Source organism: Sceloporus undulatus, chromosome 7, assembly GCF_019175285.1.
Source record: "Sceloporus undulatus isolate JIND9_A2432 ecotype Alabama chromosome 7, SceUnd_v1.1, whole genome shotgun sequence".
Classification (NCBI taxonomy): Eukaryota; Metazoa; Chordata; class Lepidosauria; order Squamata; family Phrynosomatidae; genus Sceloporus; species Sceloporus undulatus.
In genome coordinates, this window is record NC_056528.1 from 49,460,979 (window position 1) to 49,476,384 (window position 15,406).

Consider the following 15,406-nt stretch of genomic DNA (forward strand, 5'->3'; position numbering starts at 1 on the left):
CAGCGGGATGATGGACCTACTCCAGGTTTCAGCACAGACTGACAGCTTTTCTGCATTGCCAAAATGAAGCTTTTTGACACCCCTTTAACTGTCATGGCTCCATCATGGGATTTATAGTCCAGTGGGGTGTTTAACCTGGTCTATCACAGAGCTTCGATGCATTTCCGATACACATTAGACATTGGGTGCACTTACTAACCAGTGTCCAGATGCGCATTGAGGGATGCTCCAAGGCATATTGGTGTCGATTGCGCATCCGGCCATGGTGCTTCAATTACTCCGCCATTCCACAATGGATGTGGTAGCATCGTGGCAGCCCCTATGGAAATAGGCCATTGCAAAATGATTCAAAGTAATTTTACACAACGTAAGGCCATTTACAAAGACCCAAGGAGAATGCCAGCCTGGATCACCATCGCCATCCTTGCCCTTAAAAGGCCACCCATCCACTTTAAGGTAATAGCCCTAACCTTCCTTGGCAGTCCCAGGCTTTATATCTGTCAGTAAACAGCCTACAGGAGCATACATTAAATGGCTTGTTTTCTTTGTCCTCCTATACAATCGCGGACGTCTTCCTCTTTCTGACACAATACCCTTGGTGTCCTTATCAGTCCAGTTCCAGTCCTGAGCCGTTTCCTTTTCCCATTACGGCCTTCTCTTCTGATTGCCGGTATCTTGCCCTCCTGACCCACCTCTGCATCTGCGCCGCAAGACGAAACGGGGGGCTAAAAATCCAATTCCCTGATTGAACGCAATGCCCTTGGTGAAGCGGAGGCCAGCGTGACTTGGAGTCCTTTGGTTTCGCTCAACGTGAGCTTTAAAAAAACTCACCTGGGGCTACCTGAGAGTTTCGCCTTTTTATAATACGCAGTTCGGCGTTCTGAAAATCCTCCCTGCAGTGGTCAGAGATGGAACCCTGAATGAATCAAGAAAATGCCTCCCGTGGCCATCTATCTCTCCAGCTGAGAAATCAGCCTTGCATTTCAAGGAACATGAGAAATATACAGTGAAAAAGCTGTTTTCTGTGCACAACAACCACATGCAAAGTTTGCACAGAATTAGTCCCAAATCGCGAATGGACTTCAAAGACGGCATGGTTTTTGAAGACTCTCTCTCTCTCTCTTTCTTGCAACAGGAAGGAAATTGTTGATGTTTCTCATTTTCATAAATCTACTTGGAATAAATATTACCAAGGAAATGAGCCAGTGTAACATAGATGTTTAAAGCCATTAGCCCTCGTATGAAAAGGTGCTGGATTAGGATTCCAGGAGACCAGGGCCGGCCATGGAGGCCCACTTGGTAACATTAGACAAGTCACACACTCTCAGCCTCAGGGAAGAAGACAATGGCAAATCTTGGAAGAAATCTTGCCTAAGGAAAGGTCTCTATAAGACTCAACTTGAAGGCACACAACAAGGGATGGTGTCTGAGTGTTGGTCTAGGACTCTGAGAGACCAGGGTTTGAATCTCCGCTTGGCCATGTAAACCCACCGAATGTCAATGGGCAAGTGGCTCTGTCTCAGCCTCAGCAATGGCAAATCTCGCCTGAAGAAACCATGCCAAGAAAACCTTCACAAATCAGACTCAACCTGAAGGTGCATAACAACAAGAAATGTTGTTAGCAGGGAGCTGTGCATCCAAGCGCTGTATGTGGGTCAAGGTTTGGAAGGAGGAGGTTGAACAAGCGGTGCCATTATTTATGGGTCACAGGCAGGTGGGGTGAGAAAAAACAACACAGAGATAGGAAGAAATGGTGCTTCCTTTGAGAGCACCGGAGGGTGAGAAGAAGAATGGTATTTTTCTCTCCTCACTGCTGGCTTGGAGCTGCAATCCCTCGGTGGCATCCAAACGGAAGCCTTGCTCCTCTGCTACCGTTTCCTGGCCTTGCTTTTGTTTTGACAGCCTCCCTTTACAGAGTTTTGAAGGGATGCAAGAACCTCGGCCTGGAGGAGATACCCTTGGCAGTTGGATAAAAATCTCACACACACACACACACACACACACACACACACATATATATATATCTGTTAGATTGCCCAGACTCACAAATAATCCTGAGATGAAAAACAGGACGCTCTGTTCTGTCTAAGAGGTCTCAGATCGCGGGTGATTATTTCTGTGGCTTGACCTTTTAAAGTCTTCGATCTCTGGCCGAAAAAGACTGCATTTACAGAGATATAGAAGAAAGAAATAATGCACCTGTTTGGAAACAGAGAGCCAGCGTAGTAGTTTGAGCGTTGGTCTATGACACCAGAGACCAGGATTTGATTCCCGCTCGGCCATGAAAACCGAGTGGATGATCTTGGGCAAGTCACACGCTCTCAGCCTCAGATGACGGCAACAGCAAACCTCCCCTTAACAAATCTTGCCAAGAAAACCCCATGATAGGTTCACCTTAGTTGGAAAGAACATGAAGACACACAACACATACTCATGCCCACGTATTGCCCTTCCTTTTAGCTATGCTGAATACCCCCATTTGCTTTCTGCTTATTGATGAATGTGACTTCCTTTCTCCAGCTGATCTTGTTCTCCGCAGACCCCTCATTTCTTGCTTCTTTCTCTGGGGCGGACAGGATCCTTGACCTGCGTTGGGTTTCCAATGTGAAAGCCCCACCCAGCCAGCTTTCCTGCAAACTCCTGGTGACCTGCGGAGTCAGACAGCCTGTCTGCAGGAGCTACAGAAAAAGGGCTATTTCCACCTCCTTGGACTTCCCTGACAGCTGATAAGACCACTAACACTCTGCAGCCTCTGGCCTGAGACGTGCATAGCGGCGCATGGCCATTTTCTTTCATTTTTCTTCCTTGTTAGCTTGGAGGGGAAAGAGAGAGGTTTGGATGGGAGGGAAAGGAACTGCCTTTTGCAGCACTTACATTCATTCCTGCCGTGGCGATCATTGCTTGCAGGTACTGCGGATGCTGGAATTGCTTCGCAAAGGAATCAAATGAGAAGTCGAGGGCTTTCACGGCCAGCATCCATCTTTTTAGTGGGTTTTTCGGACTATGTGTCCATGTTCTACAAGAGTTTATTCCTGATGTTTTGCCAGCATCTGTGGCTGGCATCTTCAGATATAGTGAAACATCAGGAATAAACTCTTCTAGAACATGGCCACATAGCCTGAAAAACCCACAAAAAAACCTATGAATCAAGTGAATTTTGCTGAAATGCTGTTTATTTACTCATTCATTTAAACCAGTGCTTCCCAAACTTTGGTCCTCCAGTTGCTTTGGAGTTCAGCTCCCAGAATTCCTGGTTGTTGACCAAGCTGGCTGGGGCTTCTGGGAGTCAAAGTCCAAAACATCTGGAGGACCAAAATTGGGGGACCACTGATTTAAACCATTAAGGAGACATAGCTTTGGACCGATGAAAATCCCTCTGTGAAGTCAGGTCTGAATCCTATTCCTGGTTCTAGCTAGAGTAGACTCATTCAATCAAGAGGGTTTATGGAAAGGTTGATTCGCTAGGAGTGCATCTACACTGGAGAGAGATGGGTCTTTTCTTGTCTTCCTGACTATGCCCAAGGGCAACTGGAGAAAACGTTTTGCTGCAGATCATCCACGTCTCCCAGCAACTCATTAAGGCCTAGCATTCTCATCTGCCAAGGGCACTCACTGGCTAGACAAAGGCAATTATGGGTTTCCAAGCCATCATTTTGCAGGGAAGGCTTACGAGATTCGAACTCGAGAGCTGATTTTATCCTGGCCCCTGGCTAGACAGTTGCCTACAATTTGCATTCAGGTGAAACTCCCTTTTGTTAAAAGGAACAGTTAGATGTCAGCTCACAATTAATCACGGGGACCAGTTTGGAGTCATTCAGTAGTTTGTGGTTTTGTCTGTTTCTGCAATATATATACATATTTATATATAGATAGATATGTATAGTATTAAATCCAAGGCTGAGGTGTCTGTGAGCAAATGAAAAGAAGCTTCACAGTGAAATCAGAGTGACTTCATTTAAAAAGAAAGTCAACCAAGGTAAGACAAGTGGCCAAACATTTCATGGAGTCTGAAACTCCAAGAATGGCCTCCAGCGCCTGCAATAAACAGTTATACCAGTTTGATACCAACTTAAATGTCTGGGTTGCAGGAACTGCAATCTCTCCTTTCCTCTCCCTTTCCCCAGCTCTCATGCTGAGAGAATCACAAACTCTGGACAGGGCTGAGCAAAGAAGGGCAACATTTGGCTATGATAAATTCGCCCTATCTGCCCTCATGTGGTGGCAATTGGCATTTCGTTTACTATGATGGATCAGACTCCAAGACTGCCTTCTCTTGGTTATTGCCAACCTCTTTTGTAAGCAAAGCTCAGATAATGTAACAAGGTACGGCAAAGCCAAAGCATGCCACTCACAGAGGGGTTTCATACCATGCATCTAGAATCTGAGACATAAGGAAAAACGCATAATGGCCCAGAGTTATTGGATCGCCCGGCTCCCAGACACAAGATTTGTGCCTCGCTGCCATTCTGCTTAAAGCCAGAGAGATCATTCTCTGCAACAGACAGAACACAAGGCAGCTGTGTTTGGAGTTTTGCATCGGGGAACTGTCCAGCAAAATGGCTCCTGAAATAATTACGGAGCAGCTTCAAGTCAGAATGGTGCAAAGCAGATTGCAGGGGATCAAAAATCAAAGCTAGGAGGTCATGGATAGCTCTGCAAAGTGCATTCCTTGGCATTGCTGGCAGTTACTCCAGTGTAACCAATGTGCTGGAATAACACTCTAACCACTGCGAAGTCGAAGGCTTTCTTGGCCGGCATCCATAGTTTTTTGTGGGTTTTTCAGGCGATGAGGGTATGTTCTAGAAGAGTTTATTCCTGAGGTTTCGCCAGCACCTGTGGCTGGCATCTTCATGGGTTCTATGAAGATGTTAGCCACAGATGCTGGCGAAATGTCAGGAAGAAACTCTTCTAGAACATGGCAGCCCTAAAAACCCACACAAAAAACCCTCTCGCCACTGTTTCATGTTCCCAGACAACTGATATATAAAGGTGGGTGACCAACTTTATATATCAGTTGATGCTGGAAGGGATGAATAAACCAGAGAGCTTTGCCGTAAGTGGTTGTATTTGTGAATTTCCCAGCATGGGATGTATCTATGCTGTTTTCGATGACTTTAAGTGAGAAGAAAATTACTAAAATTACCCCATTGCTTCCATCAAATATGAAATTAGCAAAGAATTACATCTTTGGATAATCTGAAATCTGAGTAATCTCAAAGATGTGCCAGAATTATTCTCCCCAAAATCAGTGCTGTCCAGATGTTTTGGATGCCAACCCCCAGAATGTCCACTATCTCTCATCCTAACCTACTTTACAGGATTGTGACGGAACATAGTTAGGTTATGTGCATGGTTTTATGTTTTTTATGTGAATAAGGCACTGTGGAAGTAAATACCTTCAGAGCAAGCTGAATGAGCTTCTGACAGTGAAACAACCCTGCCTAGTGACATTCTCTTTCTGTGTTTTGCAGATCCCACAAGGCTGTTTGTGGAGCCGCACTTATATTACCCTGATGTGATCTATATAACTAACCCGACGGATGTGATCATTGTGCCTTGCCGCGTCACCTCACCAGACATCAAGCCGACTTTGCGGCTGGTAAGTGCATTTTGGCCAAGGGTGCATCCATGTGCCGCTTTAACTCGCCACAAGTCAGTACTATGGAATTCTGGTTCCTGCAGTTTTGAGAGCTATTTGGCCTTCCTAGTGAGAGAGCTCTGGTGCCCCACCAAACTACAAATCCCGGAATTCCTTCGCATTGAGCCATGGAGGTTAAAGTGGGATCAAATGCAAGTCTTATCCAAGAGATGTAGCCTTAAACTGAATCTGATCCAAGAGGCCCCTGCTCAAAGCGGTGGAACAAGGCTGTTAACTAGTGAGATGAGATCTCTTTTCAAACTACAAGAAAAGAGGTTCCACCTCAACGTTAGGAAGGTCTTCCTGAAAGTAAGAGCTGTTTGACAATGGAATACATTGTGAAGTCCAAGGCTTTCATGGCTGGCATCCGTAGTTTTTTGTGGGTTTTTCAGGCTATGTGGGCATGTTCTGGAAGAGTTTGTTTCTGACGTTTAAGCAGCATCTGTGGCTGGCATCTTCAGAGAACGCTGGCAGGGAAGTGAGTGAGGAATACATAGTTTTGGAGAGTGATGAAGTCTCCTACTTGGAAGGTTTTTAAACAGAGACTGGATAGCCATCTGTTGGGAGTGCTTTGATTGAGAGTTCCTGCATGGCAGAATGGGGTTGGACTAGATGGTCCTGGAGGTCTCTTCCAACTCAATGATTCTGTGGAAAATGCATGTAATTCCCAATATACGATGTGCACAGGTTGCAATCCCATTAGTGGCACATACAAGGGTTAAGTCTGCCTTATATTGGCATATGTATATATGTGTGTGTGTGTGTGTGTGTCTTTGAAGAGGTTGGCATTCCCTTCCACCATCTGCAGTGACCAAACCTTTCTCCAAATCTTTCTCCAAAGTCCTGTTCCAACACCACTACACTGCACTGTCTGGCTGTTGGAACAAGTCTTTGGGATAAAGATTTGGGGAAAGATTTGGTTAAAAAGGTTTAAAATTGATCTACACCAGTCTTCCAAAGCTTATTGCTCTTCAGAGATGCTGGACTTAAAAGCCTCATCATCCCCAGCCTCTAGGAACCTGTAGCATCCCATGCCTGCCTTTGAACCGTGAACTTTGTTTTTAGCGGCTTATTTTTAGAGCGGTGACTTTTTCCCTCCTACCTGACATTTGTGCCAAACTGTGCGCCGGTCATTTCTCGGTAGTGAAGGCTCTTTTAGTAGGCCTTGGGGCGGACGAACGGATGTTTCCATTTTGGGCGGCTAAGAAATCTGGGCCAAAGAGTCCTCTTTTGGAAAGGAGACAGATGGGGTGGGGTTCGAGTTCCTATCCGAAAAAGGAAGGTGCTTCTTGGAGAGCCAAGGAGAGACGTCTCCAAGAAAGAGGACGGATCTCTTTGCGAAGGTGCGTGTTTACCTTGGGTTTGCCATTTAAGGCACGGACATCACTTATTTTGCCCTCGATGGGAAATATTACGCGGAGACATGCTGGCTGCTTCCTGTCCTCCGAGGAAGTTGGAAAGGAAGGGAAGGAAGGAGTCAAAGGATCAGACAAATTTAGAACATCCTCCTCCAAAGTTAATAAATTCAGGACAAAGGAAAAAATAACTTTAAAAATTTCAACTGGTTGGAAAGATTATTCTCCCTTCTCTCCTGCTCTTGATGAACTTTTAATACTTTCAACACATGCATGCATGTCCACACACATGGGCGCTCATGTAATATTTATTCCGTCCCGCTTTCCCAACCGTCGGGGGGATACTCCGCTGTAGAGTCCTCCTCTCCAACTTCATGCCGTTTTATTATTCCTATAGCAATGTACTTCCCCCCCTCATAAATTACATTTCTTATGTTTCCATTATACTTTGAGATGACTGCACTCCATTGGCTTTAAATATTTATCAGAACGTGCGTGGGCCGCTAATACTAAAAAAGATTGTAACTCAGCGTGTCTGTTGAAATCGGATTATGGTTCCGAGGGCTGGGCTTGAAATTCAAGCCTTCGACAAATGTTCCCTCGAATGTAACATTAATATTGGGTGGCTCATAAGTCTCCGTAAAGGCAGAGTTATTTCCCCAAAAAAGAAAATGGTATGAGGGTAACCAAGAGGTCAAAAGATTATTTGCCCTGACCATATAGCAGCATTGCATTCTGCTAAAAGAATTCATGGTTAATACAGAAGAGTAAAGGATGAGTTGGGCTGCATCTACACTGCAGAATTAATGCTTTAACTGTCATGGAAGCCTTGGATTTGTAGTTTATTTGGGCACCAGAACTCTCTGCAAAGATAGTTAACTCACTCACAAAGCTACAAAGCCCAGAACATGTCAAACTGCATTAATTCTGAAGATGCAGCCTCAGACGATGAGCATGTACTTTGTTTATCCTTGGCATAAAGGAGTGGTGGAACAGTCCTTTTTTCCCCCTGATGCCAATGGAAAGAGGTAGAATCATAGCATCATAGAGTTGGAAGGGACCTCAAGGACCATCTAGTTCAAGTCTCTGCCATGCAAAAGTACCCAACTCAAGCACCCCTTAGAGATAGCCATCCAACGTCTGCCTAAAGACCTCCAAAGAAGAAGAGTCCAACACTTGCCAAGGCAATCTGTTCCACTGTCACAGAGGAAACGGGAAATATTCCTGCAGTGTGTTTTGGACCTAAGAGACACAATTCTGCTATGCCATTGTATATAATGGGACTTGAGCATCCATGGATTCTGGCATCCATGGGGGGGGGGTGTCTTGGAACTAAACCCCAGCAGATATCCACTGTAAACTGTGAAACTTGGTGCAGATTCTTTTAAGAGGGAGGAAAAAATGGTTACATCATTTGTTCTTCTGCATGAGAGTGGAATTTATGAAGGTTCATGTTCCTAACAAACACGGTTGCCTGTACTTGGGTTATGTCTTGACTTAAAGGAGGGAACATTATATCTCTCTCCCTCTCTCTTCTGCTTTCAGCACTCTTTCCCGAAGACATTCACCTATGAGAAGATGGAGTGGGATCCCAAGAGAGGATTCCTCGTCACTTCGCCTTCCTTCGAGTTCTTCAGCACCATGCTCCAGTGTGTGGCAACGCTCAATGGCAACACGCACATCTCCTACTACATCCCCCAGAAAGTGGGTGAGTGGCTTTCTGCATCCATGGTACATGGGACAAAAACTCTGTACTAGAATTGTTCTCTCCCAAATAAAATGTTCCTCTCCAGTTGCAAAGATTTCTAGCATGGAGACACTGAATATTGTCTCTTCTGTTTGCTCTTTCTGCACTTCCTCCATCCCTTTGTCTTCCCCTTTTCTTTGGAAACTATATTTTTAAAAGCTCAACTTAAATTTTAAGTGCTGTTTTTGACCTTTAAAGACCTACATGGCTTGGGTCCAGAGTATCTGAAAGACTCCGGCTGCTGCGGCACGGCAGGATTAATGCAGTTTGGCACCACTGACGCTTTGCTGGTTATTGGCCAGACATTTGGTGTCTTCCTTTCTGTATCTTATTTTGCTGTTTGGAACAAGAATGAAACTTCAAGTAGCTTCCTGCATTTTGCAGTTTCATTTCTTTCATTAAGAACTCAGTTGAGCCTCTCAATAGCCATTCTATTGAAAGCCAGCATGGTGCAGTGGTTTGAGCATTGGACTAAGACATTGGGAGACCAGGGTTCAAATCCTGGCTCAGTGATGTAAACCCAGTAGGTAACCTTGGACAAGTCACTCTCTCTCAGCCTCAGACAAAGGCAATGGCAAACCCCCTCTGAACAAATCTTGCCAAGAAAACCCCATGACAGGTTCCCCTTAAGGTTGCCATAAGTTGGAAATGACTTGAAGATACACAACAACTATTGAATACTGCAGGCTTGGGTACAGAATTTACGGATCCATAAACTGGAATTACACATCCATAACTAACTTTTATTCACATGCTCTATGTAGTCACGATAGTGGCACCATTGTAACTGTCTCCTAACCTTCCCTATTTCATGCATCTGAGGAAGTAGACCAAGGCTATAGATATATATTTATATTGCATAGTTAGTCTCAAGATCCCTTTGTATATTGATACTCCAGACTAACATGGCTACTTCTCTGAATTCTTGCCCAATCTTGACAGTCAACACTTGGTTTCTATGTCTTTCAGAGAAAAACGTCTGGAACCTGACTCTAACCGCAGCTCCTGAAAAGCTAATGGTAGGAGAGACCCTCCACTTGGAATGCAAAGGGAAGACGACATTCAACGGCCGGGTTCCCGTTGTGTGGAAAGGCCCTGGAAGGACTGTGAGTAACTCAGTCGCTCTTTAGTCCCTTGTCTACCACTTAAAGCGATAGATAGATAGATAGATAGATAGATAGATAGATAGTTGCTATTTCCTAGTGGCCCTACTTCTTCAAGCATCCTCTGAGTCAGGTTCATGCTGTGATGGCCACAATTTTTGGAGCTATCTTTCAGATGTTCAGGTTGGACCTAAGAGTTTTAAATATCACTACATGTTAGCTGTTATGGGTCCCATGGGTGCCTTGTGGGCTGAGCATGATAGCGCTTCATGGCCAACACCAACACCCCAGTTTGACCAACTTCCAGCTCAAAGTGAGACTGGAAGTAACTTTCAGCTTCCATTTTCAACTAAGTTTTGGCCGATCTTTTTAAGGTGGTGGCTTTAGGGAGCTGGGGGCTTTCTAAGGTTTTGGACAAACCTGGAGCATGTCCAGGGGAGGATGGCCAAAATGGTGAAAGGTCTGGAAACCACCAAGCCCTATGAGGAGCAACTTAGGGATCTGGGTATGTTTAGCCTGGAGAAGGGAAGATTAAGAGGTTATATGAAAGCCCTGTTTAAATGTTTGAAGGGGTGCCATTGCGAGGATGGTGCAAGCTTGTTTTCTGCTGCTCCAGAGAATAGGACTTGGAACAATGGATTCAAGCTATAGGAAAATGAGATTCCACCTCAACATTGGAAGAACTTCCTGATAGTAAGAGCTGTTCAACAGTGGAAGATTGCTTCTTGTCTCTGCCTTCTCCCCCTTTTAGAACTACAGTGCTTCCAAATATCTGGACCAGAGTCAGAGCGTGTACATCGGCTCAAGCAACATAACCATCAGGAACGTAACCATGGAGAACAAGGGGCTGTACATCTGCAAAGTGTTCAACACAACCCAAGGGGAACTGAAGGCCAGCGTCACCGTGACTGTCTACAGTAAGGCTGGCTTCTCGACGGAGTGTCTAGATTTTCTAATAGGAACCGTATATAAAATAGCAAAGCGTCGCAAAGATGGGGTGCAAATCTTTGCACACATGGGAGAATGAATCATTTGCAAAAGCGCTCTTCCTGCTGGGAATATGAGAGGGTTTTCCTGCCTTTTTCATGCAAACCCCTGCCATTATATTATATTCTGTCCTTTTCTTATGCTAGTTTTGGGACTAAGAGGATTTTTATCATCTATACCTTTGTTAATGTTTTGCAAAGCAAACTTAAGGTTAACTCTTGGCGTTCTATTTCTCTCTATTAAAGAGAAAGCTTTCCTCCGGGTTTCGTATAAGAAGAAGCAGTATTACGAGGTTGTGGAAGGGCATAAGATGCTGAAACTGGCTTGGAAGGTGGATGCCTTTCCTTACCCCAATGTGACCTGGTAAGGATCAAGGAGTTACTTTGGATTGACAATGAAAATGGAAACTCTGGGGTAAGGGAGAGATGTTACAACTGAGCAGTAATTCGGCGCATGTCTACATGGAAGACCATCCTATTGCATTCATTGAGACCTTGCCTGCAGTGAAAATCATGTAACCTTCTAGATGCTGTTGGACTTCAACTCCCAGCATTCTTCACCCTTATCTATACTGGCTAGGAATGCTGGAGATTGCAGTCCAACAATATCAAATGGGCTCCATAATCCCCATCCCTGGTCTAGTCCACAAAATCTGTAACTCAATAAGAAAGTTAGGATTATAGTTGCTACTTTATGTTCTCTGCTGCAAACTAATTCCAGTGGCTAATCCCAACTAGCATAGATCTGTGCAAAATCAGTCTCACAAAAATGCCATTAAAATGGTCACAAAGAAGCATTAACGTGCATCTTTTTGCTTTCGGGGTTTCAGCGGCAATGAGTTTCCGACATCACTGTTTGCACAATTGCGCAAATGTGATCATTCGCACATTTACTTGCCATTTTCGCTTTATTTGCAGGATGCTTTAAATGTGCTTTAATGTCTCTTTAATGCCAAAATTAGCCCCAGTGTGATAAACTCCTAAAACAGCTACTCTTGAATTAGCCATGAGCACATTGGTGCAGGTCAGTGTGTTTCTTGGGTCCAATCCCAAAGGTATTGACAGAGTTACAGGTTGCTGACATGGAGAAGGGTAAACTCGTGTGTGTGTGTGTGTGTGTGTGTGTGTGTGCGTGTGTGTTGCGATGCTCATCTCAGTGACTTTTATACAATTCCTGGATGAATTTGGAGACCACATGGGCTTCATTTCCTTCATAAAACGATTGCCCCCCAGACATGTAGGACTACATCTACTGTAGTTTGTGCTAGATGTTGGAGCAAACAAGTGGTAAATGCATGGTACATTTAGATCAGCTTCACTATAATTTATCGCAACTCAACTTTAATGAGTGTGAACAATCCAACTAATCCAAAAAGTTTCCCTCTGTTTCCTCTCTCAACCGTCTTTAATTCCCTTTTTCTCATGGGTCCAAACAGGTACAAGGATGGCAAGCCACTTCCCGTAAACACCTGCTATGAACCCGATTCAGTGAAGTACAAGCTGGTCATCAGGGATGTGAGAGCAAAGCACACTGGGAACTATACCTTAATTCTGAACAACATGAAGTACGGCCTCGCTAAAAACCTCACCATCGAGCTGTTTGTGTTAGGTAAGCATTGGAGACATCTTATTTCTCTGCTTCCAAGATCATGCAAGAATAACAGCCCAAGATGCGCTAGATACTCAAGGGCCTCATAGAACACTCAAGATAACATCTTCATAGATAGTCAAGGATGCAATACGCTACGATGTAGTAGAGGCTTCAAGATGTAGTAGATACTCAAGGAAATGATAGATATCCAAGGATGGATACTCAAGGATGTTCATATACAGGCATACAATGGATACTCAAGAATCCTACTGCTGTTACTTCTACTCCAGAAAGGTGTGTGTTGGTGAATCTGGATGTCAGTGTGCAAGATAAGGGAGGAAACGTTGAAATTCAGAGCTTGGGAATGTTATGCAGCTCCCAGAATTTTAGGTCAGAGATATTGGTTTAGGGCTCCTGGGAGATGCTCAGAGTTTCCATCCAAAACAAGAACTCAGTTCTGCTGAAATGTCATCAAATGGGTCAGGGTTAAGTCCAATACTAACTCCTGAAGAGGCTGGAGGTATCTACCGAGATGGAGGCATTATTGTAATGGTTGGTGAATCCTATATATTCAATGGGCCTACTCTAGTTGGGACTAACAATAGGATTCAGGCTGTTGTTTCCTTCCCTTACTTCCTTTTGGGGTGTGCAATATTCACTAATATGGCACTGCTCTAGACTTTACCTCCAGGTTTCCTAGATCTATGGAGATGGGATTTTGCCATCAACATGCATGCATCATCATTCTTTCAGCCTTTATCATAGAAACATGAGCCTAATTTCTATTGCTAGACCCAACCAGATTAGACCCATTAATGGAAGCTACAGAAGTATTGACACATCATTCAATAATTGCCTTGATGGGTCTACTCTAGTTGGGTGCAACCAACAGGATTCAGGCCATGAGAAGCTGCCTTATACAAGGTGAGACCTTGGGTCCGTCTCATCCAATGCTGCTAACTGATCCAAAGCAAGTGACTCTCTCCTGGGTTTCAGGTGAAGTTCTTTCTTAGCCTGGCCTAATGCTCCTTGGTGGTCTCTCACCAAGAATGAACCGGGTCCAAAAGCTGAGCTTCCAAAATGAGATGTGTTCAAGGAGGAATGGTGGTCTACCATGACTTTCTTGGCTAGGTGATGAATCTTCCCCTGCATCACACCCCTCAGATTCAGAGAAGAGTGTGTTCCTCTCCGTGAATTACTCTGCTGCAGGCTTATTGTTGTGTTTTTGTTTTTTAAAGGGAAAGACAGATAGTGATATGAATTGCACTGAATAATCCCTGCCTCTCAGACGGAGGAAAGAAAGGCCTCATTGTGTCCCTGCGGATGCTCCGTCTCCCTCGCTGCGTCTCTAATCCGTTTAGTTAGCCGGTGAAGAGAGAGAATGGATCAATCCAATTTTAAGTTCCAAATTTCCACCAGCGTTTTATAAAGAAATGCTGCTTTCTCCTATGATTTGTTCTGCAAGTAAAAAACAAAAAACCCAGGGGAGAAAGTTGCTCTTCTGTGCCATTTTTCCCCTTGCCATTGTGCATTTCAGCTTTACTTGGGTGTAAAGGGGAATAACTAGAAAAGCAACTCATTCCTGGATGATATCCCATTGGTATCTTATGTATGTATAAGTTGCTTTGCATAAGCAGGTGAGCATTTTTGGCCAATGCATAAGTCACTTTTATTTGATGGTTCTGAAAGCAGAGTTACACAAGTGGTGCCACTGTGCATCATCCTGCATTGTGCATTGATGGTGTGATTGTGCATAGGCATGCATTGCACATAAGTCTCTCTCAGGTCCCCCATTTGGACCACATCCACCCAACATAGCAAATTCAAATACCTCCATGTCCCTTTGCAGTCCCTCTCAAAATGGCAACAGGAGGGGCCATTTTGAGAAGGATTGCAGAGGGAAATAGGAATTTGGGGGTATAATACAGAGTACTTGGGGTGGTATTTATGTGTGCTTTCACACATTTGAAGGGGCTTTCTGCTGTCCCCATCCCTATTGCAGAATCATCCCTGTTGGGTCAGTTCAGGTGTTTTGCATGTAACCCTTGTTCATTTTCTTTTCATTGTGAAAGGTGAACAGTTTTTCAGGGCAAGGTTCATGGGCGAGGAATCGCATTTGACTTTGACATACCCTCAGTTTTTCACAGGGCATTGTTAGTGTCGGTTGGTTGGATGGCACACGGCTAATGGGTTTCCTCGTATGCCCACGAATGTCCTTGTGCGGATGAAGGAATGCATGAAAAGGATAGACTGTCCCTACTGTAAACAAAAAAGCCAGTTGGCACAAAACTGGAGGGCAGCTAACAAATGGAGTTGTTGCGCTCTGGATTCAAGCCATCCCCACTAATGGCTACTATTTTATTCTTATTTTTTGCAAGCTTTTCATCCCATAGTTGTGTACAATTTCACGCCCAAGCGCTCTCCGTCGGTCTTTTGTCGCGGATCAGCGTGGCGGCGTGAATTAATCGGGAGCCATTACTGCAATTACTGCAAATACATGGCTGATTGCAAGAATGCCAACTGAAGGAAAGAGGACCACTTGTTTACACAGTATAGAAGTGTTGCTCCATAGACAGGGCAGGAAAGACGATAAAGCAAGGAATGTTTCATCTTTGGAAACAGACTACTTTCCAATCCCACCCCCAAAAAATACTATGCCAAGATCTTGCAGGGAGAGGGGCATCCCTTCACCCTAGAGCTGACTGACCTCAATAAAGTTAAGGACCTGACTCCTGTTGTTAATCCTAAATAGAGTAGACCCATTCAGTTAATAGGATTGACCTGTGTATTGCCTCACCATTCAGCAATTGCTCCAAATGGGACTTCTCCTTCTCCTTCTAATCTTTATTTGGGACTCAAGATTTTTCGAGTCCTCTTGGAAGATCCAGAGCAAAATGTGACATTTTAAAAGATATTTGAAGGTGGGTATATGGCAGATTCAGTGCTGAACCGTCCAGAGATCATCCAGACAGTTCTCACCAGGACC

The 15,406-nt window shown here is 44.4% G+C and overlaps 1 protein-coding gene across 1 annotated transcript in view; it reads left to right on the forward strand.

Moving 5' to 3' along the window:
• The window catches only part of LOC121936578 (vascular endothelial growth factor receptor kdr-like), a 91,446-nt gene that overhangs the window by 24,017 nt on the left and 52,023 nt on the right, over positions 1 to 15,406 (forward strand). The window contains exons 4-9 of the mRNA XM_042478914.1: positions 5,472 to 5,599; positions 8,539 to 8,701; positions 9,710 to 9,846; positions 10,595 to 10,760; positions 11,076 to 11,193; positions 12,266 to 12,438. Of these exons, the coding sequence (XP_042334848.1) occupies positions 5,472 to 5,599; positions 8,539 to 8,701; positions 9,710 to 9,846; positions 10,595 to 10,760; positions 11,076 to 11,193; positions 12,266 to 12,438 (885 nt within the window). The remainder of the gene's footprint in view (positions 1 to 5,471; positions 5,600 to 8,538; positions 8,702 to 9,709; positions 9,847 to 10,594; positions 10,761 to 11,075; positions 11,194 to 12,265; positions 12,439 to 15,406) is intronic.